General features: G+C 42.5%; 1 protein-coding gene across 2 annotated transcripts in view; it reads right to left on the minus strand.

Annotated features, from left to right (window-relative positions):
• Positions 1-15979: 15979 nt before the first annotated feature.
• The window catches only part of ZNF385B (zinc finger protein 385B), a 334017-nt gene continuing 325009 nt past the window's right edge, over positions 15980-24987 (minus strand). For both annotated transcript variants that reach the window (XM_082629827.1, XM_082629828.1), the window contains 4 exons: positions 19548-19796; positions 18576-18754; positions 17897-17998; positions 15980-16460 (listed from right to left, as the gene is read on the minus strand). In XM_082629827.1, coding sequence (XP_082485953.1) covers positions 16242-16460; positions 17897-17998; positions 18576-18754; positions 19548-19796 — 749 coding nt within the window. In that variant the 3' untranslated portion in view covers positions 15980-16241. The remainder of the gene's footprint in view (positions 16461-17896; positions 17999-18575; positions 18755-19547; positions 19797-24987) is intronic.

The following is a 24987-nucleotide window of genomic DNA, read 5'->3' on the forward strand; positions in this document are numbered from 1 at the left end:
CATTTGAGCGGTACAAATGGGACAAAAGAACAGTTACAAATGATATCACGAGTATCAACTTCAAACTATCTCCCAGCCATCAGCTAAAGGATGCAATTAAGCTGGCCATTACAAACTCAAATTTATTAACCCTATTAAAATGCGTGATAAAATAGAGCCCCCAAAAGATGGATAATAAAATATTAAAGAAAAGAAATCAAATGAAAAATTAAAAGGAGGCACTGACCCAGATATGGATTAAATTAAATAATAAATACAAACAATTAACATTTATATTCACTGAGCAGTTATGCTATACCAAACAAATATGGTTCTAAGCTTATTATATGTGACAACTAATTTAATCCTCATAGCAATCATATGAGGAATTATTATTTCCATTTTACAAATGAGGAAACCGAGGCACAGAGAGGTTAGTATTTGCCCTAGGTCACACAGTTGGTAGGAGGTACAACCAGAAGTTGAACCCAGGCAGGCAGTCTGACTCCGGAGCCTGTGTTCTTAAGGAGTAGGCTAGTTAAATGAGAGAAAGTGATTTGGGACTATCAAAGATTCATACAAAATCAAGGTATTATGGTCATGATTATGGTTAGAAGGTACACTTGAGATAATCTATTAGAACCCCTCGTTTTTTTGTTTGTTTGTTTGTTTTTGTTTTTTTGCAGTACGCGGGCCTCTCACTGTTGTGGCATCTCTCATTGCAGAGCATAGGCTCCGGACGTGCAGGCTCAGCGGCCATGGCCCATGGGCCTACCTGCTCCGCGGCATGTGGGATCTTCCCGGACCAGGGCACGAACCCATGTCCCCTGCGTCGGCAGGTGGACTCTCAACCACTGCGCCACCAGGGAAGCCCCCAGAACCCCTCATCTTTCACCTAAGGAAACAGGACTGGTTAACTGACCTGCTCAAGTTCACAGGTGAACTCAAGCAGAATCTAAATTTGCTCTATTTTAGGCACCCTGCACCACCCTCCCCCCATTACATTGAGAGCATAGATTCTAATAACAATTGTGTTGCAATTCTGTTTTTTGCCAATGCCATCATAAGATGGTTCAGTGCGTTGAAAGAAAAAAATGCTGGTAAACTGGAGTAGGGAGTTAGATAAATGAAAAGAGTAGCAAAAATACAATAATCTCTCAATTACTGAGGCTCTTTGGGGAGCAGTCCTAATCTTTGTCTTAAAATTCAGCAAGTGCCTGTGGCTTCCTGACACTGTGGGCTTGAATGAACATCTGCATGTTAAATCACTGCCTCCCCCCCAGCCTCCACCCCGACTTACTCACCGACATGCCCAGTCCCTCAGAGAACTCTCAAGTTGGAAACATCCAACTACCCCATCACACACCTCCTTCCTGAGAGTTGTGTTCAAAGCTGTCTAGTTCAAAGACTGCCTTCAGTATTTATTTTAATCATTGTGACAATATTAAATAGAGAAGTGTTAAAAATAAATTAGTTCAATAAACTGGGGTTTTGAAAGCCTCTCTTCTTTATTCCAGAAATGCCCCTGTATCTTAGACTCACATTTTCCAGTAACAAATCCCAAATAATACTTTAAAGAAGGTACTTATTAGGTATAACTTGAATGTCCCCAGGCCTCACCAGCCTGTGGGAACAAATGAGACCACTGAAGTGTTTATACCCACTTTTTACAGGCGTGGTGCCAGTGCCCTTGTGTGCTTCAGTCCCAGCTCCCAAGGTTTTTGTCACCAGTAAATCCCATTAACTATTTTCAGGGAATAAAAATAGAATCTGGGTAATAAAATAAAGTCTAACCTTTTTTTTCCCTTTATGTTTAGTCTAGTTTCACTTGCTCACAGGGTTCCGTGTGCAGAGGCCAGACCAGGGTTCTTAGTGGGAAATGGCTGTGCCTGACACTTCAGCTTGGTGGACCGTGCGCAGAAGTGCTGCATATGACACTTCAATTCAAGATGGCAGTGGCATACTGTGTACAAAAATGCTGCACCTGGCACTTTGATCTGGAGTGCCGTGAGCAGCACAGCTACACCTGATCTGCCAGAACTTCTCCCACTCTCCACTGACAAGAACCCTATAAAGCAGGCCTGGCAATGGCCTGTCGGGGAAAGCGTGGACTCTAGAGTACAAGTTCACACCTCTCCATTCTTAGATCAAAGACTAAAACTTTCCTTTGCTTGTGAACCAAACTCAGTCTCATTTGATTGGTGTGAGTGACACCAGGCAGAAGGACCCTTGTTGGGGACACACCCGGGAGAGTCAGTAACACGTTTCTGGCAAACACGAAGGGACTGACCGTGGCCCTTCTGCCTGCCCCCACCCACCAGGCTCCGGACTCGCTATGGCTCCAATGGGAGGACAGCAGAAGGTTTGGGAGGTTTGCTTGGGAATGATTGCCTCTGATTTTGAGTACACTCTGACGGGGTGGAACAGCAGTAACTCTGCTCAACAACCCAATATCTGGGTGTGGTGAGCACACAGCGTAACCTCCAGAGTAATCTGGACTGTGCTCCCTTGAGGGGATCATACCGTGGCATCACTGAGGATCAGAGACTGAAAGTCATGCGTGCTAGCCCGTTGCCTCTGGCTGGCCATCCCACAGTGGGTGACCTGGGGAGGTGTGGACTTGTGGGTGGGAAGAAACCATGGCAGTCTTGTCCACTGTCTCAGCAGTAGTGCTGTACCCTTGGCCCCCGTACAAGGCAATAGCAGATTTTGCCTTCCTTGCCAACCTCCACGGGTCAATGGTAGCATTCTCCACAGGCATTTTTGGCTTAGAAAAGGAAAGTGGCCAGCTGCGTGAGCCTATGGGTGAGATCAGGAAAAGGCCCAGGTAATGAGGACCGGCTGAGAAAACGGAACAAGGACACTCAATCCAAGTTCAGGGAAGGACGCTGGGGATGCCTGGTGTGAAAGGGTCCCAAGGTAGGTATGCAACCAGTGACTTGATCTCTCTTCCAGTTAGCACTATTCTCTCTGAAGTGAGCTGGGAAGCCCCGTGAGGCACTCGCAAGACCAGGAAACCCTGCTATCAGGAAGCCCTGTGGGCTACTGGCAAGAACAGGAAACACCCTACTGCTCGACCTTTCCTCTGATCTCTCTTCTGATTCTTCCACTCTGGCGATCCTTCAAGCTCCTTCCCTCTTGTGTTTATGAGGTGAACCTTGGGTATTCTTTATTGGCCAAGGTCCCACAGGCTCTCCTCCCACTGTTAGCACCAAGCATCAACTGCCCCAGTGAGCCGGTTAGTACCCCGTGGGAATCCCTTGCATTCTTAGCCCACTCTAATCCTGTGGCGTTTGCATGCCAAAAAATCACCCCAACCACCTCCTTGGTAGTTGGAGATAAATTCAAAACAGAACATCTAAAGTATGGGGAACCAAACATCCACCACACTGAAGGATATCCGTTAGGGTGCATCCTGAAGATAAAGAAAATCAATCAGAAGCCAAAAGAGAACCCTTGGGCATTCCTAGAGTGCCTCACGGAATGCTTCCAAATCTATACTACTAGTGACCCTGAGTCATTGGAAGGGAAGGCAATTCTGAGGTACCATCTACCTAATGGGAGACAAACTGAAGACTGGCATTCCCCTAACAGGGGGCACAAAATGATAATGTTAATGGCTGAGGACAAACCTCCCTGGACAGAGCAAGCTGAACTTCCCCGAGTAAATCCCAGGGACAGGTGGGATAAGCTGTAGGAGCCAGTCCCATGATAGTCCACCTAAAACCTGGACATACATGACCCAACAGAAAACAATACCCTCTCCACCAAAAGGCCTTGTTGGGCACTGCCCCTATTACACAAGGCCTAACTGACCAGAGTCATCTTAGATCATGCCAATCAGCCTGTAATACCCCCTTCCTCTCTGTAAAGAAACCCACTGGGGAATACTGGATGGTACAGGACCTCAGGGCAGTCAGTGAAGCCACTTAAGATATACATCTAGTAGTTCCTAATCCCTATACCCTGCTGGCCACTCTACCATCCACCAGGACCTGGTATTCTGTATTAGATTTAAAAGATGCCTTCTTCTGTATTCCATTAGTCCCAGAGTTGCAAGAAACTTTTCTTTTGAGTGGCAAGACCCAAACACACAACAAAAACAATGCTGCTGGACAGTCCTCCTAAGGGTTCAAAGATTCCCCACCACCTTTGGGGAAAATTTAGCTAAAGACCTAAAAGATCTACATCTAGAAGAGGGAACCCCCCCTCTAGCATGGAGAAGACATTCTGATTGTCAACCCTACTGAGGAGGCCTCTGACAAAAATACTGTAACCCCCTGAACCATCTAGCCCGTAAAGGATATAAGGTGTCGAAGGAAAAGGCTCAAATGTCACAAGCTAGCGTGACCTACCCACACTTCATTCTCACAGAAGGTCGGAGAAGCCCACCCCAGAAAAGGGAAGAAGCCATTTGCAGCCTCACTCCTCCTAAAACCTGAAGACAGCTTAGGGGTTTCCTGGTGATGGCCAGGTTTTGCCACATCTGGATCCCTGACTAGGGTCTAATAGCTAGGACTCTATATGAAAAGTTGGAAGAATGATTATCCTTTTGAATGGAATTCACAATGCAAAAGGGCCTATTAAGAATTAAAAAAGCAATTACTTCAGGCCCCTGTTTTGCGCACCGCCCCACCCTACCCCTCCCCACCCGCCTCAAGATTTAGCCAAACCCTTTGACCTTTACATTCATGAGAGACAGGGAAATCACCCTTGGAATATGAGCTCAAAAACTGGGACCGTGGGACTTCCCTGGTGGTGCAGTGGTTAAGAACCTGCCTGCCAATGCAGGGGACACAGGTTTGATCTCTGGTCCAGGAAGATCCCACATGCTGCAGAGCAACTAAGCCCATGCGCCATAACTACTGAGCCTGGGCTCTAGAGCCTGTGAGCCACAACTACTGAGCCCGCACGCCTAGAGCCCGTGCTCCGCACAAGAGAAGCCACCACAATGAGAAGCCTGCGCACCACAACGAAGAGTAGCCCCTGCTTGCCGCAACCAGAGAAAAGCCTGTGCAAAGCGACGAAGACCCAACACAGCCATAAATAAATAAATAAATAAATAAATAAATAATAAATAAGCTTATTAAAAACAACAAACTGCTAAGGGGTGGCCTCCTTGCCTATGGGAAGTAGCAGCTACTACAACCCTGCTAAAGGAGGCTGAAGAGTTAATTTTTGGTCAGTCAGTCACTATATGGACCTCACACCAGGTTCAGGCTTTAGTAAGTTCTAATATAGCAGAATGGCTATTCCCCATAAGGTCGATTCAAGTTTGGGCTATGATTTTAGACAACCCAGTGGTTACCATAAAAACCTGTCACACGATAAATCCTGCCATCCTGCTATGCATAGAAACAGGACCCCAGGAGCATGACTGTACAGAAACAACAGACATGATCTATTCCAGTTGCCCCAACTAGGAAGTGAGCCTCTCCTGAACGCTGAAGAGGAATGGTTCACAGATGGGAGCAGGTTTACGAGAGGGAGAAAGGCTGGCAGCATACGCAGCCACCTCCCAGACCCAGGTCACAGAGGCATGAAGCCTAATGCCAGGGACTTCTGCTCAAAAGGCCAAGCTGATGGTCCTCACCCAAGCCTTAGAGCTTGGAACTGGGAAGATCTTAAATGTTTACACAGACTCCTGGTATGCCATTCTACACGTACACAGGGCTATTTGAATGGAAAGAGATATGCTCTCACCTGTGAGAATAAACAGGTGAAACGTGACTTGAGCATACTTAAGTTCTTAGAAGCAGCGCAGCTTCCAAAAAAGATGGCAGGGACTAACTGTAGGGATCATCAAAAGGGGGATACAGAGTTAATATGGGGAAACAACAAGGCAGACACAGCTGCCAAAAGGGCAGTCCTAGAACCAGTCAGTAACTTGTCAACTACCCTCATACCTCGAAGGCCAGATCCATCCAATTACTCCTCAATCTACACAAAGGAAGAATCAGACAAAGTCCCAAAGTGGGGCTTCAGTAGAGATCTAGGAGGCCATGTGTGGCTAGTTAGTGAACTAGGGCCATGCTTCTTTCCCCAAACTGCAGCTTGTCAAGACGTCAGTAAAGTTCAACAAGGAACTCACTAGTGGAGTGAAGCCCTGTATAACTGCTTAGTTGAGGTCACGGTAACTCCTGGCATGAAAAGTAAAATCAGTCAGATAGTTGAGACAGTCCCCATCTACACAGTAACCCCAAAACCAGGCCCCCTGAGGCCCCCAGATAAGGCCCACTCAAACGAGAGGGATATATCCTGGGGAAGATTGGCAGATTGATTTCACTGTCATGCCGAGAGCATCAGGCAGCTTCAGGTAGAAAGCTGTTGCTAGTGAACGTGTTTTCAAGGTGAGAAGTGCTCCCCACTAGAACTGAAACCGCAGCCAAGGGGTCTAATGCATTTCTAAAAGAGATAATATCCAGGTTTGGGCTCTCAGGATCCCTACAAAGTGATAATGGCCCAGCATGGTGTCATAAGTGACAAAAAGGATAACAAGTGCCCTGGACATAAAATGCACCTTGCACTCAGCCTGGAGACCCCAATCATCAGGGAAAGTAGAGAGATCTGATCAGACCTTAAAATGAGCCTTAGCCAAGCTATGCTAGGAGACTCAAGAAAACTGGATTAAGTTACTCCCAGTTGCCCTGCTCTGCATGCAGTTAGCTCCAAGAGATAAGTTAAAGTTAAGTGTGTATGAACTTACGTATGGTAGACCCATTCCCCAAGTGGAAAAACAACAAAAGCGTGACCAGGGATATTTAGGAAGTATGGAACTTCACTGATTGTTGGATCTATCACTCCCAACCTGAAACAGGAAAGGACCATCAGACGTATTTAAGAGGAACCCTGAAAACTGAGAAGGAAGCACTAAATAACACCCTCCTCCCAGCAGACAATCCCAATATAAACCCAACTACGGCAGTGAGCCTCAACATCAGGGCACACTTTTGCCTATAAGCAAAAGACCTAGATACCTTCATTTTTAGGAACAATTCGCATATACTGGTGTCAAACCTACCTGGTGGGCAATATCACCCTTACAAACTGGACAGTACAACGTGCAACCTGCAATGGGAACCATATCCGAGTTCCAAACTGTAGACAGGCTGATGTCGAAACTGGTGCCAGTTGTGACACTTATGATAGAGAATGCAAACAGCACCAAAAATATGTAAATTACGCAGTCCGAAAGAAGAAAGCACAGCTAAGAAGGGTACTTGGGTGCCCCAGTAAGACCTTAGATATACCAGTGTGGATAGAGCCCAGCGTACCAGGCCTTCAAGAACCCAAGGTAAGGACTTCCCTGGTGGCACAGTGGATAAGAATCCGCCTGCCAATGTAGGGGACACGGGCCCGAGCCCTGGTCTGGTAAGATCCCACATGCCGCGGAGCAACTAAGCCCGTGCGCCACAACTACTGAGCCTGCGCTCTGGAGTCCGTGCGCCACTACTGAAGCCCCCATGCCTAGAGCCCGTGCTCCGCAACAAGAGAAGCCACAGCATGGAGAAGCCTGCGCACCGCAACGAAGAGTAGCCCCCGCTCGCCACAACTAGAGAAAGCCCGTGCACAGCAACGAAGACCCAACACAGCCAAAAACAAACAAACAAATTAATTTATTTATTTAAAAAAAAGAACTCAAAGTAATGGCACAGGACTGGTGTGTTTATAAGAAGGGTTCATGTTCTTAGGTAAGTGCCCAAACTCAACAAGAGGCTGGGCATCCCAGTGCTTGGACAACATCAAGGTAAGAGGCTATATCACCATTGGAACAGTAGGGCCAGATCCGAGGCTGATTAAAGTTTACAATCAGACCATGAACAAAAAGGAGAAGCCATGATGTTTCAAGAGAGCGGCAGGACTACTAATTTCAGGAATCACTGTACTGACAGGGGTGCTAGTGACCTTGACCAGGGAAACCGTATATAACACTATCACCATAAAGAAGATAACAGCCACCGTGGAGACAGTGGCCAATGAGACGGGCCTTGACTTCAAGCTATTACAAAAGTCTACTGACTCACTGGTCAGGATTGTCCTGGAAAACAAAATTGCCCTAGATTAGCTGACCAGGTAGGGGCCTATACACTGGCCGATACGAAGTCCTATTTTTATGTTAATGCAAGCGGCGTAATTGAAGGAAGTGCAGACAGACTACTGAAAAACCGCAACTTGTCCAGCAGAAACCAAGCAGCCTAATCTGGCCGAACAAATTTGGAGTGGGGCAAAGCGGGACCTCCGTAGCGTCTCTTGCTTTCTACTCTTCCTGGGTCCCTTAATGACCATTATTCTCTTGCTAATATTTGGGCCATGCATGCCAAACTGTCTCCAAAAGGTTAGAATCTATAAAACTCCAAATGGTGGTTGCTCAGGGATGCGAACAGTTAGGGCTGAGAGCTGGTGACAATCAAACACATCTAAAGGCAGCTGGGGAGACGTTCTCCTTCTCTCCCCTGGGTTATCATGATGCGCCAAATCAGCAGAGAGTAGTTACAGAAGACGGACCTGTGCCCCTCAGTGCCTCTCAAGAATAAGGAGCAGGACAAGACAGAGGAGGGATGTGTACCAGCAAAGCCCATTAACAATTCCCGGGAAATATAGAATCTGGGTAACAAAATAGTCTAACCTTTTTCTTCCTTTGCGCTTAGTCTAGTTTCACTTGCTCACGGGGTGCTGCGCGCAGAGACCTTTCCCCGAGCACTTCAGACCGGAGTTTCCAGTGCGAAAAGGACGCCCAACACACCTCAATACCAGATGGTGGCGGCGGGCCCTTTGCAGAGACGCACGCACCACGCACGCACTGCGTACTACGATCTGGAGCCGTGAATTGCGCAGCTGCGCCCGCCTAGCGAGAACTCCGCCCCTCCCTGGCCTGCTGCCTAGATCCCTATAAAGCAGACCCGCCCACAGCCTGTCAGCTCACACCTTTCCATTCTTCGCTTAAAGAATAAAGCTTTCCGGGCTTCCCTGGTGGCGCAGTGATTGAGAGTCCGCCTGCCGATTTAGGGCTTACGGGTTCGTGCTCTGGTCCGGGAAGATCTTACATGCCGCAGAGCGGCTGGGCCCGTGAGCCATGGCCGCTGAGCCTGCGCATCCGGAGCCTGTGCTCCGCAACGGGAGAGGCCACAGCAGTGAGAGGCCACAATAGTGAGAGGCCCGCGTACCGCAAAAAAAAAAAAAAAGAATAAAGCTTTCCGTTGCTTCTGAACCAAACTGGGTCTCGTTCGTTCTATTGGCGCAAGTGACACTGGCAGGAGGACCTCTGTTGGGGCTGGGCTTGGGAGGGCCGATAACACTTTGGGGGGCTCTCCCATGGGGGTTCCACATGTGTGGCACTTCCATGGCATCTGTGCTCTGCTGGGCGCAGAGTCCAGTGCTGGTGGCTGTCCTTCAAGTGCCTGGGGTGGAGTGGGTGAAAAACTCTTTACCCCTGAAATGAAATACAGACACAGGATGTCAAAGCAGGGTCACTCTGTGGCCAGCGTGTTACAGCATTGAGGACGGTAGCCTCCTCTCTGCCCAGGAGTAGGCCTGCATCCAGGGCATCGGGTAGCGCGTGCCGTGCTGTTCTCAGTCAACTCTCAAGAAGCAGGAACCTTAAGGAAAATGCCTCCCTGAGTCCACAAAATCATAGATAGGTTTCCAGGAGTCTGAGAAGGCCTCTGTGATTGTGTAAGAAATTGAGTGTTGTAGGCGAGAATGTAAATTTTTCTATGGAGAGGGTCAAGTTCTTTCAGCAGATCCTCAAAGGGGTCCCCAAGCTGAAAGATTAAGAACTATCTTCCCCCTCCAAGCTTTGTTATGAGGTTAAACTCCTCACCCCATTGCTCAGTCCTCTTTCCCAGGGGACTCTTTAGGCCCCTCCACTTGGGGCAGGCGGCAGTGAGAGAAGTCTGTTTGCCCTGCTCTGCAAATAGACTTTTCTCACCCTCACCCCCTTGCAAAACTCTCCAAACATGCCTAAACTCAGTTGAAGACTATGGCTCCAAAAGACATCCTTGGTACATGAGTTTAATTAAATATAGAAAAGGTAAGTTTGCACGTTTTATTGCCAGTCCTCCCGCATTTGTAGTAGAGGTTGTATTGCCATTTTAAAACAGCCTTGGGGAAAAAAATCCTCTTTCTCTTAGAGAAAGTGACAACTTATTCTGGGGAAATTGTAGGAGTGGTAACTGAGAGTATTGATTTAATTAATTTTACTGCCTATCTGCATTGCCTGGGAACAGGTAAAATAACCAAATAAAATGGCAACATTTCATCTTCATGATCCCCACAATCAAGTCAGGGGGAATTTACTAAATTGAGTAAGCTGCTAAGCAAGACACAGTTCAAAGACTACTAGTGAGATGTGGAGATCCTGGCATTCAGAGGCACACCTACCATGAGCCTCCTGAAACTGAGCTCCAGTGGGATTGTGGGCACTGGTTTAAAGCTACGGAATGGCCCTCACCTGGGAGAGGGTACCCTCAGGTTAAGCATGGTCGTGGGGTGGGAGGGGGCCAGGGGCCAGTAGGACATTTGGGAGGAGGCTTTATCTCCAAGGGAGCCTCATACTTCTTTAATTTGTGTTGATTCATACTTAATTCCATCCTTTTCCTTTTTTTTTTCTTTTTGCTCCAAAGTGGTTCAGTTAATTAACAAATAGCCTGTATATCTTTTCCTAGAATATTCCATTTCCTTCTAAGTGTCTTTGGGGATAGTAGGAAACTGCTCCCCTTTTCCTTGTAGGAGCAGCAAACCTGTGAGCTTTTTTCTTCTTTTGGATCCTTTTGTTGTAATGGTTCCCATCTGCTCCCCAGAGAAGGAAATTAAAAACTGCACTGCAGGGCTTACTTAAAATTTAGAAATTTAAAATGAGAAAAATTAACTTCACTTATCCACTTACTGTGAAAATTTGTGTAGCAAACTGTAATTTACAGAAACATTTTTATGTGTTTAATTTTATTTGCTTCTCAGAACCACCCTGTGAGTTTGGTACCATTATATCTGTTTTATATATGTGAAATACTGAGGTGCTGGGAAAATTACATAAGATCATTTTCTGACATAAAATCACAGGACTAACGAGCATATGAAATGACCAGAGTTTCAATTCAGGTCTTTTGAGAGCAGAACATGTATTATTCTTTTTAATTCACCTCTATCCTAATTTTACATTTCTACTGTAATAAAAATGAAAAACAGGTGCTTAATGACAAGCTTGTCCAAGCACCTGTAGATAAGTGACTTCTTTAAAATGAATAATGTGACATAAAGTTATTTTCATTGCATCCACAGAAGGGATTGATCTGACAACCTGAGGTCTGATACAGTTTGAGCACTTAGTGAGGAGTAGAAGGACACATTATATTGTCATTCTGGCTTTAGAAATTTTAGCCAAAGAAATCAGGGCAGTTCCTGACAGTCACTCTCCATAGCTGCTGAGAACCTGCACCACATCTGTGATGAATTCTCCCGTGTAGCTAATTACTTGGAGGAAGGAAGGAGGGAAAGCTGGGCATCCCCTGTGGACTTTTTTCTTTCAATACACAGCTTCTCCTCAACCTACCAAGGTACCAGAAACTGGTATTTTCTCAGAGAGGTCATGCCACCTCTGATATTAATTGAGGGCCATCGTATTAACAAAACAAAGACCTGATGGAAGGAAAACTACAAAGAGAGACCAGAATCCACACAGCAGACCTAGAGAGGTGAAATGAAATCCTTTTGCCTGTTACCTGAAGATGCTTGTGCTTACCGAGGGTGTATGTCTTGATGCTGACTTAATCTTTATCTATCAAAGAGTTCCTGGTCATCTCCCCGTCTTGCTATGATCCCTCTCTCCGATGGCACCCCAGGCAGTGGGCGCACCCATTCCTCAAAACATCCCCAAACTCATTCTCCTCAGTGAATCTCTTTAGACTTCCAAAGGGAGACTTAGCACTATAGGATTTTCACCTGATGTTCTTTCAGCTCTTTCTCCTTTTTTTTTTTCCAATGGGAATCCTTTGGTTCTCTTTCTTAGCTACATTAACTGTAGTGTAATTTTCCTTAAAGCATTTTCTGGGAGGAAAATTCTACACAACCACAACCATTTCTGCTCCAGAAAATAAGAATTCCCTTAGGGCAGATAAGAAACAAATCAAGGGTGATATATTTGGCGCATAATACAAATGAAAAATTTGGTGGTTTTTTTTTTTTTTGCTTTCACAATCCTTTAATCTTGTTAAACAGGTAAAAGTTAGAGGCATCTGCAGCTGCATGTTCCCGGGTCCTGGTCCTATCCAATGTCAATATATCATTGACATTTACTTATTGAAAGTTCCTTCCTCTGCCTTTTTGTGAGTGCATTTCATGTGTGCCTTTTAAAAACTCATTATTTAGCTTTTAATACCCAGGAGGTCACTTCTCTCCTGAAGAATTATGGTACTTGAGAAGAAGAGGAATGCTCCTGGGACAAGGTTGCCAGATTTAGCAAAGAAAAATACAAGCTGTCCACTTAAATTTGAATTTCAGGTAGACAACAAATATTGTTTTGGTATCCATATGTCCTAGATATAGCATACTTATTTATGGAACATATTAATCTATATGCAATATCATAATAAAAATTATGAAAATATTGTACTAAAAAGTATTCATTATTTATCTGAAATCAAAATTTAACTAGGTGTTTTATATTTTATCTGGCAATCCTATGTGAGACCAGTTTTCAGATCCTACGGAGACCAGAGCTCGACTATTTCAGAGTAAGCAGCACATGTTTTAACTTTCTGAATAAGTTGGGGGGAGGCAGGGGTAGGATGTTAGTCTTTTCCCACTACAACTGGCATAGGAAGGGGTATTAGTTCAACGATGTATACATCCCACCAGACGCACTCTGCCACCTCAGACTCAGGGTGGATAAGATATAGCTGTTTGAGAGTGTTTTATAAATCATTGCTTGAAGCTATTGATGGCTTCTTTTGGAGGCATGCTTTTTTTTTTTTTTTTTTTTGCGGTACGCGGGCCTCTCACTGTTGTGGCTTCTCCCGTTGCGGAGCACAGGCTCCGGACGCGCAGGCTCAGCGGCCATGGCTCACGGGCCCAGCCGCTCCGCAGCATGTGGGATCTTCCCGGACTGGGGCACGAACCCGTGTCCCGTGCATCGGCAGGCGGACTCTCAACCACTGCACCACCAGGGAAGCCTGGAGGCATGCATTTTAATTAATTGTTATTCTTTTGTACTTCCTCCCTGAGGTGATTTTTAAAAACTTAAACTCTATAAGAATCAGTAAATTCCTAGGTCTATTTATATGTTGATATTTTAAATTTTTTGAGGATTGTAGAAAGACTTAATGAGATATAGAATGATACAAGAGAAATAAAATATAATTGTCAACGGTGTCTATAAAAAAAAAGCTTCTCCAAAGAGTTAAACTAAAACACATTTCCTTCAGAGTATGCCTTAAGGTCCAACCAAGGTTTAATGTAACAAGTAGTGGTCAGAGTTCAAAAGAGTCATATGAAAAAAACCCCTCAAATTCTGAAGGTCAAACTGGAATCTTAATAGACTCTAAAACTAAGTATAAGCTTAGAATATTGAGGTCAACAGTTTTCAAACAGTCGGATTAACTCTTTGATAGAGGAAGTCTGTTCCCATGTATCACAGCTGCACAGCCATTCACTGGCCTTAATTTTTTAGAAATGAGAATTTAGGTCCTACTCCCACCCCAATTCTTCTTAACCTACAAAAAAAGGGGAATGTATAATGGCTACAAAGCTATTAACACTCCCCTTAAAGTTCTATAACGGAGCGGTAGATTAAAGATGGCCATAAATTCTTTGCTCTTCTTCACATTGAAAAGTGATTAATCAACTTCCGTTTGAATCTGGATTGGTCTCGGGTGACTTGCTTTATCAATAGAATGCAGCATACATGACATGCTGGGAGTTTCGAGACAGTTTTATAGGAAGCATTTTCACTTCCACCCAGAACCTCTTCAAATGCTCTCGCTGGGCACCCTGAGTTTCTATGTAACTACCTGAGACCACTTAGCTAGGGAGACCACCCAAAGGCCCTCTGACAGACTGTTCCAGTAGGATCCAGCCTCCCAGCCCCTCCATCCAGGCAGACAAATGAGCAAAGCTATTTTGGCTTCCACACCAGCCCACCCACCAGATGAATACGATCCAGGGATCTCCTATTGAGGACTTGGGGAACAGAACAGCCCAGCCAAGCCTTGCTGGAATTGCTGACCCCATGAAATTGTCACATAATAAAATGGTTTTATTTTAAGCCACTATGTATTAGAGTAGTCCATGAAGCAGAAAACCAGAAAAAAATAGTGATATGTTGCTCTTTACACTTAAAAACAGAATGAAGTAGAAGAAAAGAAGGGTTGGCTGATTAGAGAAGGTCAAAGAGGAGGAGTGGAATCAAATCCTCTAAAAGGAGATCGTTATTGCATTGGACACAAACAAAAGATGAGTTAGGAATTTAGAAGACTCACAGAGTGTTTAAAAATTGTGTCACGGGCCTCCCTGGTGGCGCAGTGGTTGAGAGTCCGCCTGCCGATGCAGGGGATGCGGGTTCGTGCCCCGGTCTGGGAGGATCCCATATGCCGCGGAGCGGCTGGGCCCGTGAGCCGTGGCCGCTGGGCCTGCGCGTCCGGAGCCTGTGCTCCGCAACGGGGGAGGCCACAGCAGTGAGAGGCCCGCGTGCCGCAAAAAAAAAAAAAAAAAAAAATTGTGTCACAATTTTTGGTAGACCGCTACTGTGATTTGGGGCCACACTCACAACTTTGGTTCAACTTCTTAGAGATTCAGAGAAAACAGCAGTGAAGTCTTGCTTCATGCAGATGCTGTGAACAGTAATGAATATACATGACAAATAAATATGCTGCAAATAAGAACTGAAAATGCTAAATATGTAAGAAGCAATCTTTGCACCTACTGAAAAGCCTTCATCGGATGATTTCAAAATGGAGGTGTCTCAAGAGAAAATAACTTTGAAAATACAAACAGATTTTTATTTTTTGTACTTTTATTGAAAAGGTACATTTAAAAAAATACACAGACATTTTACCATTTACAGATTGCAGATATAGATGCTCTAAAAGAGTTCACTCTATTTTGCTGTCTTATACCTCTTGCCCCTGATATGACAAACATTCCAGTCCTGTTGATATCAGCTTAGAAACGGGGGGCATGGGAGCATGACCTGCAACAGATTCAGTGAACAGAAAGACAGATTGTTCAATTATAAATTTTTTTATCTTCTGTACATTATTGCATTAGGGAGCCACAAAATTATGTAGCATCATTACAAATGAAAACAGGTTAAAAATGAAGAAGATAATGATGTAGAAATATATGGATTCATTGTCTTCTTGCTGAACACACAAGAGGTGCAAAAATGTGCAATTGAGGAAGCTCTTTTTCTGTTTGTATACATTTGCTTAGCAACTCAAACTGGTGAGGAAGCTACAAAATAAGTTAAACAAAAATAGCAGACAGGTAGTAATTAGAGCTATGTTATATGGCTTTCTATTTCATTTAAATATCACCAAATAAAATGTAAAATAAAGAAAATACGTTATCTTTTGTTCTCTTAAAGAGAAAATTCAAAGCTACTTTGCTTCCTAACATTTACACAGCAACTAAAAATGTTTAATTCAGACAAGAGATACAGATCTAGTACTACACAGGATACAACAGTACTTGGGTCTAAAACAGTACACAATCCCTGTCAACCATAGTACACCAAAAAGAAAACACTGTGATCCGTTGGTAAGATAATATCCACAAGTAAGCACTTGTGTTCATCTATTTTTGTTCCACACTAGAATGTGCCCAGTTGGATTCCAGGATTATTTACAGACGTGTGAGGAAGACCCTAGTTTTCAAGTCTGTCAGGAAAATATTCCATATTGTTTCTAAGCCAGATCACACCCACGGAAAAATAGTCAGAAAATGATATATATGTATATATATATTTTTTTTTCTGACCAATACATTTGCAAGAAACTAAATATCTCAGATACACGAATTGTATGGGGTAGGGCAGGGGGAGGGACGAGGGAGATAAAGCTTCTGCTTGCTCAGATTCTGAAATTATAGGAGCGGCCCCAAAAAGCACTCTTGAATCTAGCGACTTACTCTTTGGAGTTGGGGCTCAGGTGGTACGCTGCATTTTGCAGTTGGGTGGGACACTGCAACACCAAATGCTCAAACTGCTGAATCCTTTTGGCTTTCCTGCTCTACTTTCCTACTGGCCTCAGCCGTCTGGGGGCTTGCAGACATTAGTACGGGGCGAACAGGATGGAGGCGGGAGTGGCGCGGATGGGGCCGTGGCCGGGCCTCAGCAGAGCTGGAGGGATGGCTGGAGCCTGGAAGAGCGAAGCCGACGGCCGGGGTGGCAGTGACAGCGCGGAGGACACCGCTGCCGCCGCTGCCAGGGGCGAGGACAGGAAGGCCGGGGCCAAAGGCTTCATCATATCCTTCTGGAATGCAAGTTTTGCCTAATAGAGGGAGAAAACCAGGAGTGGGGTGGGGAGATTGTTTTGAATAACAGCAGCACAGATATTTTCATAAGGAAAAGAGCGACATTCAGAAGTCAAAATTTAAAAATCTTCACTCTCAGAAGTCAAGACATGATTATTTTCACAAAGCTGGTTTCAAAGGCTCTTGGCATACCTTTACTTTGATTTGTTTCCATTTCAACTCTTTTCTGGTGGTCCTTGCCCCTGGGCACTAGGACAGAGGAAAGCCTCTCTGAATAGATACTGAAAGTATTTTATGCGGCTGCTCACAAGGAAAAAACAAACACACCCAGAAGGTTTCCTGCTTAGATTATGGAGCTCAATTCAAACGAATGACTTGTTTTAAAACACAAAGAGGCTTTTTGGAGAATATGCATTACCCTTTACTTCACCTCTTAAAAAAGCCTCACTGGGTTAGGTAACTGGAGTTTGGGACATTGGGGACCCATGAACAGTCATGAAAACAAAGTCAGTTAACACCTCTCTGGCCACTTAAAAAGTATTACTTGAAAAACTGCAGCTAACTCAAATTTGTCATTGGCAATGATTGTAAATGGGCTAGAAACTTTCTCTATTTAAAAGGAATCCCAAGGTGGAATCTTCCTGTGAAGGAAGAAATCAATCCTTAATCCCTCTCTTTTGCAATCAGGAGGAGCTTTGCAAGCTGGATTTGCTTAATGCGTATAATGCCTGCATGCAGCATCCACTGAGCTTTGGAAAAACTGGAGGTAATGTCAGTATCGCCTTCAGCTGGCCAATCCCAGCTTTCACCCTCAGCAGAACACCACGCTGGGCTGAGTCCCAGGGAGACTAGGAAATCCATCCATCTGGGTATTTACATGACATCTATTGGTGGAGGCCCTTAATGTTTTTACAAAGAAGCTGAAAATAGCACATTTTGAGAGCAGGTAAGACAGGCTGACTATCAACATGCCTGCTAGACAGGGAAAGAGAGGAATACACACAACCACTGTACTTTCTGGAGAAAGAGAGAGAAAGAGGTGGGGGGGAACACCCCAGAAAGGAGGAGGATATTAAATAGATGGATTTTGTGTTTGGAAAGCAATCCCTTTCCCCAGGTTTAACATGTTCCAAGATTCCTCAGGCATCATTGCCCTTGTTCCTGAGCCTTTACTTTTCTGTATATGCTGAAGAATGGAATCTCTTGAAAAGGTCCTGGTGAAGAGTAAGGTATTAGCTCTTAAAGAGGTTCAGTTTCTTTTTTTCTAAGGAAACCTTCTTCAAGGTGTCCTCCAGCAGGGACTAAGTTCATTCTAAAACTTCTCTCTATGAGGGCTATTTAAGTTCAAAACCCTTTCAGGACCAATTAGACCCCAGGCCCTCCTTACCCACAGTGCCTGCCCCAGCCAGCAAGGCTGCCCCACAAAATAGACGAGTAGGCAAAGTGAACTTACTGCTAAAATGCTTGGGCTCCGCTGGAGTTTATTGTAAGGGCTGTACTTCGGCTTCAGTGGTTTCCCTGCAACTCGATCCTTATGCCTTCTGCTAGAAATGTGCTGAAAAAAGGTTGATGCATTAGCTGAATCTACATGTGAGTTTTATGCCATGTAAAATATATTTCCTAGACCGAGGTAGTTGGTTCCTCCATTCCCAGTTCTAGGTCCATGGTTCCATGGTGGTGTGGGTGAGATCACCACACTCTCTAAATTAAGACTTGCTCCCCACTCTACTGTAACACCTCTCTCCCTTTCCTTTCTCTATAGCACTCCTCCGACTTTGCCTGGTATTACCACCGTGACTGATGAGTCTGTCTCCCTAAGCAGATTTTGGGTCCTTGGAAGACAGGCTGAACATTTACTATCTTAGAAGTTCCTGCTCAACTGTAAGCTCCAGGTGACTGCTGTGCTCATTGGTCTCTAACACCAAGCCTAGAGTCTGACATATAGTAATAGTAGGTGCACAGATATTTGGTACTTTTTCTTCCACATAGCACCTGTATGGTGTATACCATAGGCATCCTATAAAGTTAGGAAATTTAACTGTGAGCAAAGTGAGAACCATTATATAGATTAGGAGATACATAGTCAAAGGGTGACACCAAGCGACAGTGACTACTAATTCAGGATACATTACCTGTTTGAGCTGAATTTCTGAATTAACGTGAACATCACAGATTTCACAATGAAATGTCTTGTTCTGTAGTCCTGACCCCTTACTGCCATTCTGCATCTTTAATCTTGATCCAGGTCTAGGATAGGACTTAATTGGACCAGCCCCATTACGAGCTTCAACCATGGTCTTGTGTTTAGATCCTAAGACAGAAAGAAAACATATATTAAATAGCTATTTACGAACTATATGAAGCTCTTGAAAAGTTTATCTTCAGGCTGAACTTCCCAAGACTTTTTTTTAATGATGGTTTTAATGCTGATTATGGATTTAACACATTTTCACTGTAAAAAAATGGGAAACCATGAGTATATATAATAAAGAAAACATAGAGAAGCATAAGAAAACAAACATTACCTCTGTTTTCACCACCCAGAGATAACCACTTTTATCCTTTTAGTGTATTTCTTTTCAGCTTCTTTTTTTGGTATACTGAAAAGTGTATTTTCAAAATTGGGATCACGCTAATTAAATATCCCCAAAATTTCACATATCAAATCATATACATATTTTCTTATAATTACACTTTAATGGCTGAGTAATATATTCTATCATATTGGGACTATAACTCGCTCAACATTTCCCTACTGAGGAAATATTAGGTTGTTTCCATTTTTTTCTCTTAGAAGTGTGTTTCAGTGAACATTGTACATAGATATTTGTCTTCATTTCTGTCACTTCATCATAATGAGTTTTGGGAAGTATTAGATGCTTTTGAGAAAATAAAGAACAGAACAAGTTTTATCCCCAACCTACTTTTGCCTTGCTGTTTCTAAAGTTGTTACATCGTACATTTCTTAAAATCACTCCTTTGAATCAAAAAAGTAGAGAAGACTGAAGAAACCTAATGTTTGAACAACAAAAGATAAGGTATTCTGATGGGAAAAGGTGGATCTTGTTATAAACATTATTTAAATTTAAACGATAGATGCTAACCTGTGTTGTGTGCCTCTAGCTGTGACAGGGAGTTCACAGCCACTTTGCATAGTGAACAATAAAGTAATTTTTTGGCTTTTTCTTCTTCTGATTCAGAAACAACAGTACCAGGAGCTCCATTTGTGCTCTTGGAGGGAGAAGTGGCTGCTCCGGGTGGCAGGGGTGTTGTACCAGGTTTGAGGAGAAATGAGCCACCTTCAGAGCTTGATGCCTGACTGGAACTGCTGACTTTCAACTTCCCTTTGTCTTCTAAGAGAGACAGAGAGAGAATGTTAAGGCCTCATATACCATACAGACACAGACAAATTGACATAAAGGAATTAAAAATAGAAATCTGATTTCTAGATGTAGTTTTTTTAAAATTTTTATTTTATATTGGAGTATAGTTGATTTATCAATACAATGTTGTGTTAGTTTCAGGTGTACAGCAAAGTGATTCAGTTATACATAAACATGTATCCATTCTTTTTCAGATTCTTTTCCCATATAGGTTATTACTGAATATTGAGTAGAGTTCCCTGTGCTCTACACTAGGTCCTTGTTGGTTATCTATTTTATATGTAGTAGTGTGTATATGTTAATCCCAACCTCCTAATATATCTCTCCCTGACCCCCCCTTTCCCCTTTGGTAACCATGAGTTTGTTTTCTATGTGTAGCATTTTTTTCCAGCGCAGATTTTAGTTCATTGAGCTTGATTGAAAAAGAACTCCATGGCATCGGTTTCTGTATCAGGTCACCCCAAGATCATGATGACTCACGAAAAGTGACTTTGTTCTCCCACTTGCAGCAGGTAACTTTCTGTCTGGTATCCCTGAGTTGTGAATTATGTTCCTTTAATAGATAGGGAAACCAGCTACCTTCCAATCTGATTAAATGATATGATGGTAACATGAAATAAGACAGGTAATGGTAGTTTCATTTGACTATTCATATTTTAATTATGACATGAACATAAAGTTAAAATTCAATTTTTACACCGAGTTAAATTTTAACCTTCAGGTGTAGGGCAGAGGCGAGGGAAGAAACATGGTTAATTTTGGTTATGATTAGTTGTTTTTGCTGCTCTTTGAATGGCAATGCGATTTATCCAAAATACAAGATTTAGAGATTCCATTCATTATACTTATTAATTACTGCCAGTCTGAATCATAAGTTTTAAATAATGACATTAACCACAAGCACAATATGAGGATTAGCCAAATCATTTACAGACATCTTGGCATTTTGATCATGTAGCTGCTAAATGTTTATAATCCTTGAGGCCCATGTGCAGGCTCTAAGAGGGGTCACAGTGACTTTAACAGAATCTAACACTTCGCGGTTCATCTGCTATTCAAGACAGCCTCTGTTCAGTGGCTCCTTTGGGAAAGAAGCTGGAACTTCTAGGGCAACTGCAAAATCCATCACAAGTTTAATCCTAGTAGAGCCTTACTCTTAGAAAATATCTGTAGGTATGCTGATAAACTCTCATTAAGACAGAAAGGGGGACTTCCCTGGTGGCAAAGTGGTGAAGAATCTGCCTGCCAATACAGGGGACACAGGTTCGCTCACTGGTCCGGGAAGATCCCACATGCTGCAGAGCAACTAAGCCCGTGCGCCACAGCTACTGAGCCTGCGTTCTAGAGCCCATGAGCCACAACTACCAAGCCCACGTGCCACAACTACTGAAGCCAGCGTGCCTAGAGCCCGTGCTCTGTGACAAGAGAAGCCACCACAATGAGAAGCCCACGCACCGCACCAAGAAGTAACCCCCGCTCGCTGCAACTAGAGAAACCCCACGTGCAGTAATGAAGACCCAATGCAGCCAAAAATAATAAATTAATTAATTAAAAGAAGAAAAAAAAAGAGAGAAAGGGAATTAAAACTGAAAATTTATTTGTTAGTTGCCCTAGCTAATTTGGAACCCTGTACCATGGACCTGGATGACCAAGAGGGAAGGAATGACGAGGGAAACAGCAGTGAGGTTCTGTGTGTCTCTTCTCTACGTGGGGCAAACCAACATTTTCACACACATCAAAAGTGAGGGGAGGGCTTCCCTGGTGGCGCAGTGGTTGAGAGTCCGCCTGCCGATGCAGGGAACACGGGTTCGTGCCCCGGTCCGGGAAGATCCCACATGCCGCGGAGCGACTGGGCCCGTGAGCCATGGCCGCTGAGCCTGCGCGTCCGGAGCCTGTGCTCCACAACGGGAGAGGCCACAACAGTGAGAGGCCCGCATACGGAAGAAAAAAAAAAAAGTGAGGGGAGATCATATTTTTACTTAATTGATTTAGGGATCAGCCGTTGATTTCCATCCCTTTTTCCAAGCTGGATCCATCCATGTCAAGACTGGACATAGCAGGGATACTATAGACGAATTCCAGGTCTGGGTGGTGTTTGGAATAAAGGAATATTCAGATCCCTTTTAATCCTTGGTTTTCACAATCTATATTCCTTTTCAGCAAGTTTATTAAAACTTCAGGATGCCACAAAGTATGATGGAAAATATTTCAGACTTTTACTAAACTGACCTCAATAGTATGAGAGAAAGAAGCAAAATCATTCTCCCTAAATGGTAGTAGTAAGTAAATTAGATTGAAGATTATTTCAGGCCTGGTACTCTCTTATCTAGAAGGATCCCTCAGACTGAATCTGCAATTTTATAGAAATCACAAGGCACCAAAATAATTCAGTAATCTTAAGATTTGCCCCTATGGAATTGCTCAGTATTTTGTGATGGAATCTTAAGTTATTGCATAGCAAAATCCTTCCTGGCTCCAAGCATTTCATAAGATATTTTATATAAATTCGATCTAAAGAATCTGACATGTTGTAGATATTTACCCAGTCTTTTACTCATATCACTATTTTAATGTCCCTTATGTTGATCTCTCTCTTATACTCTTATATAGAATTTTATAATTTACAAAGTGCTATCACTTACATTATCTTTTTATCTCTTACAACTTATGACTTGTGAAAAAGTTTCAAAAAACTAGTGAAAAAGATAAGGCTGACAACGATTATTCCCACCTTAAAAATGTGGAAACTGAGGCTCATCAATATTAAATAATGTCCCACAGATTAATAAGTAGCATAAGTGAGCATGATATTTTCTCTAAATATTCACCATGTAATGTATTAATCTTCCTGCACAAAGAGAGGACTTCATAAGGCATTAACATTATAAAAGGCATACATTAGTCACCTGGAGATGTGAAAAAGTTGTTGCTTTGTTTTACTATTATAGTTTAGTTTTAAAGCATATTTGCCTTAAATGAAAATACCTACACTGTTCAACAATCATCTGATTCAGGTTACATTGAGAAGATGCACAGAATTGTATCTTTTTCTCTATATCCCTATTTCTTTAAGAAAAAATACACAGATTTCCTTTTTACATCTTTTCAAAAGAGGTCATTTACTCATTAACAAATGCATATTAACAATATGCTAATTGCTGACAATGTGCTAGACACAGAAGAGGATAATAAATAAAGTAGGTGTAGACTTTAAGAAAGTAATAGTTTAGCAGAGGAAATGGATAGTCATTCAGAGATCTCTGATTTTTTACAGAAACTGGCAAGAGGCATGAGGGCATAGAATTGAAAGTAATTACTTTTGGTCAGGAAGAAAGACATTTTTCATAAAGGAAGTAGCATTCTGTCTAGGTTTTGAAGATGGGTTTTGAAGATCAGATTTAGATAAGTATAGAATAGGGTGAAAAGGAGTAGGAAGTGAATGGCTAGAAGCGGACATGTGAGGAAAGGCTTAGGTGTTAGAAAGCTTGGGGTTTGCTGGTGAATACCTGGTAGGTGAGGCTAGAAGATGGCAACAGGTTTAATGGGAGATACTATTATAAAGATGGACTGAGTCAGAAGGCAGAGAATATTTTAAAACTATTAAAGTAGATACTAGATACTAAGGGTAGCTGGTTTCCTTTTAAAAAATATTAAGAGGTGTGGAGTGATTAAGATTTACATGATTTAACATTTAGATAAATTATGTTTTAGTTTTTATGCCCTGGATAGGTCAGAGTCTTAATCTTTGAGAATATTAGGAACGCATTTTGACTTTGGAAATGTGTAAATGGCTCCATCATATGCAGGTAATTCTGCTACTGTATTGATACTAGATAGTCAATAAGACTGATCCTAAAATCAGGAAAGTCCCTGATGCAATAATTTATTTAAATTGTGGCATTCTTTCTGGATCTGTAAACTTATAAGCATCAAAGCCTAATTTTATTATTTCTCATTTTAATTGTTTGATATTTTTATCAAAGTCCATTATATTATTTCTCTGCCCTTACTGGCATTTTTAAAGCCTTCTTATTGTGTGTATTTGAAAGTTTAATTAATGTACTGTTTACTTCTGTTTCTTTTAATAAAGATGCATGTCATCTGGAACTTCTGGTTAATATGAATTCCATTTTCAAGTATTCCCTCACCTAATGTTAATTAGCAGGGCTTCTGAGAGTCTTAATTATTTCCTGATTACCAAACACCTTTTCTAAGGTTTTATCCGACAGGATTTTGAAGCAAAATTTGCTAAGCTACATCAGAATTGCCCTTTGTAACAAATATCCATAATTTATTCATCCAAGTGAATTTAGTTCTTCAAAGTAGCCTTCTTGGGAGGTCCCACTCTGACTCACTTATTTTCCAAAGCTCTAAACATTTTGAAAATCTCTCTTTTTGGAACTGTTTTCATATCCAGTTGATAAACCAGGTGAAGGAAGTCCATTTTCAATATTTATGTGTCACTCTTATTTTTTACTCCAAAAATTTTACTCAAATTAACCCAGCTTATTAGCTCTATTTCACTCAAATACAGCCTCAGAGCACTAATACTCTAACACAGAAGATGAAAAGAACATGCCAGAAGTCTGAAAGTAGTTTTCAGAAACTAATCCTGTTGGTAAATAGAAGAGTCATGTCCATTGATAGGTCTTAACTTTAAAAACAATTAAAATAATATTCTAACCACATCATAGATCTTATTTTGAAGTAGAACTTTGGAAGCTATAATCAAATTTTTATTTCACTTATGAAGTTTACTCTTGATTTAATGTTATCAATATAAGAAGTCTTTTCTAATCAGGTTTCAACAGTTTACTAACAGATACATATTTTATACAATAAATTTATGCTTGATATAGAAAATAAAGTCAGACAAACATTTAAAAAAATTAAAATCACCCATGATTCTATCATCTAAAATAAAAGTCAACAAACTTTTTTTTCAAAGCACCAGATGGTAAATATAGTGGGCTTTGTATGCCATACTGTCTCTGTTTCAACTTTGTACTGAACTTTGCTATTACAGCAGGAAAGCAGTCACTTGCACCTGTGATTCAATAAACTCTTTTTACAAAAAATAGGCAGCAGGCTAGATTTAGCCTGCAGGTAGTAGTTTGCCAATCCTTGACCTGGAATGATTATGTTTTGATATCTATTACTC

Source organism: Mesoplodon mirus, assembly GCF_964341445.2.
Source record: "Mesoplodon mirus genome assembly, chromosome: 8".
NCBI lineage: Eukaryota > Metazoa > Chordata > Mammalia > Artiodactyla > Ziphiidae > Mesoplodon > Mesoplodon mirus.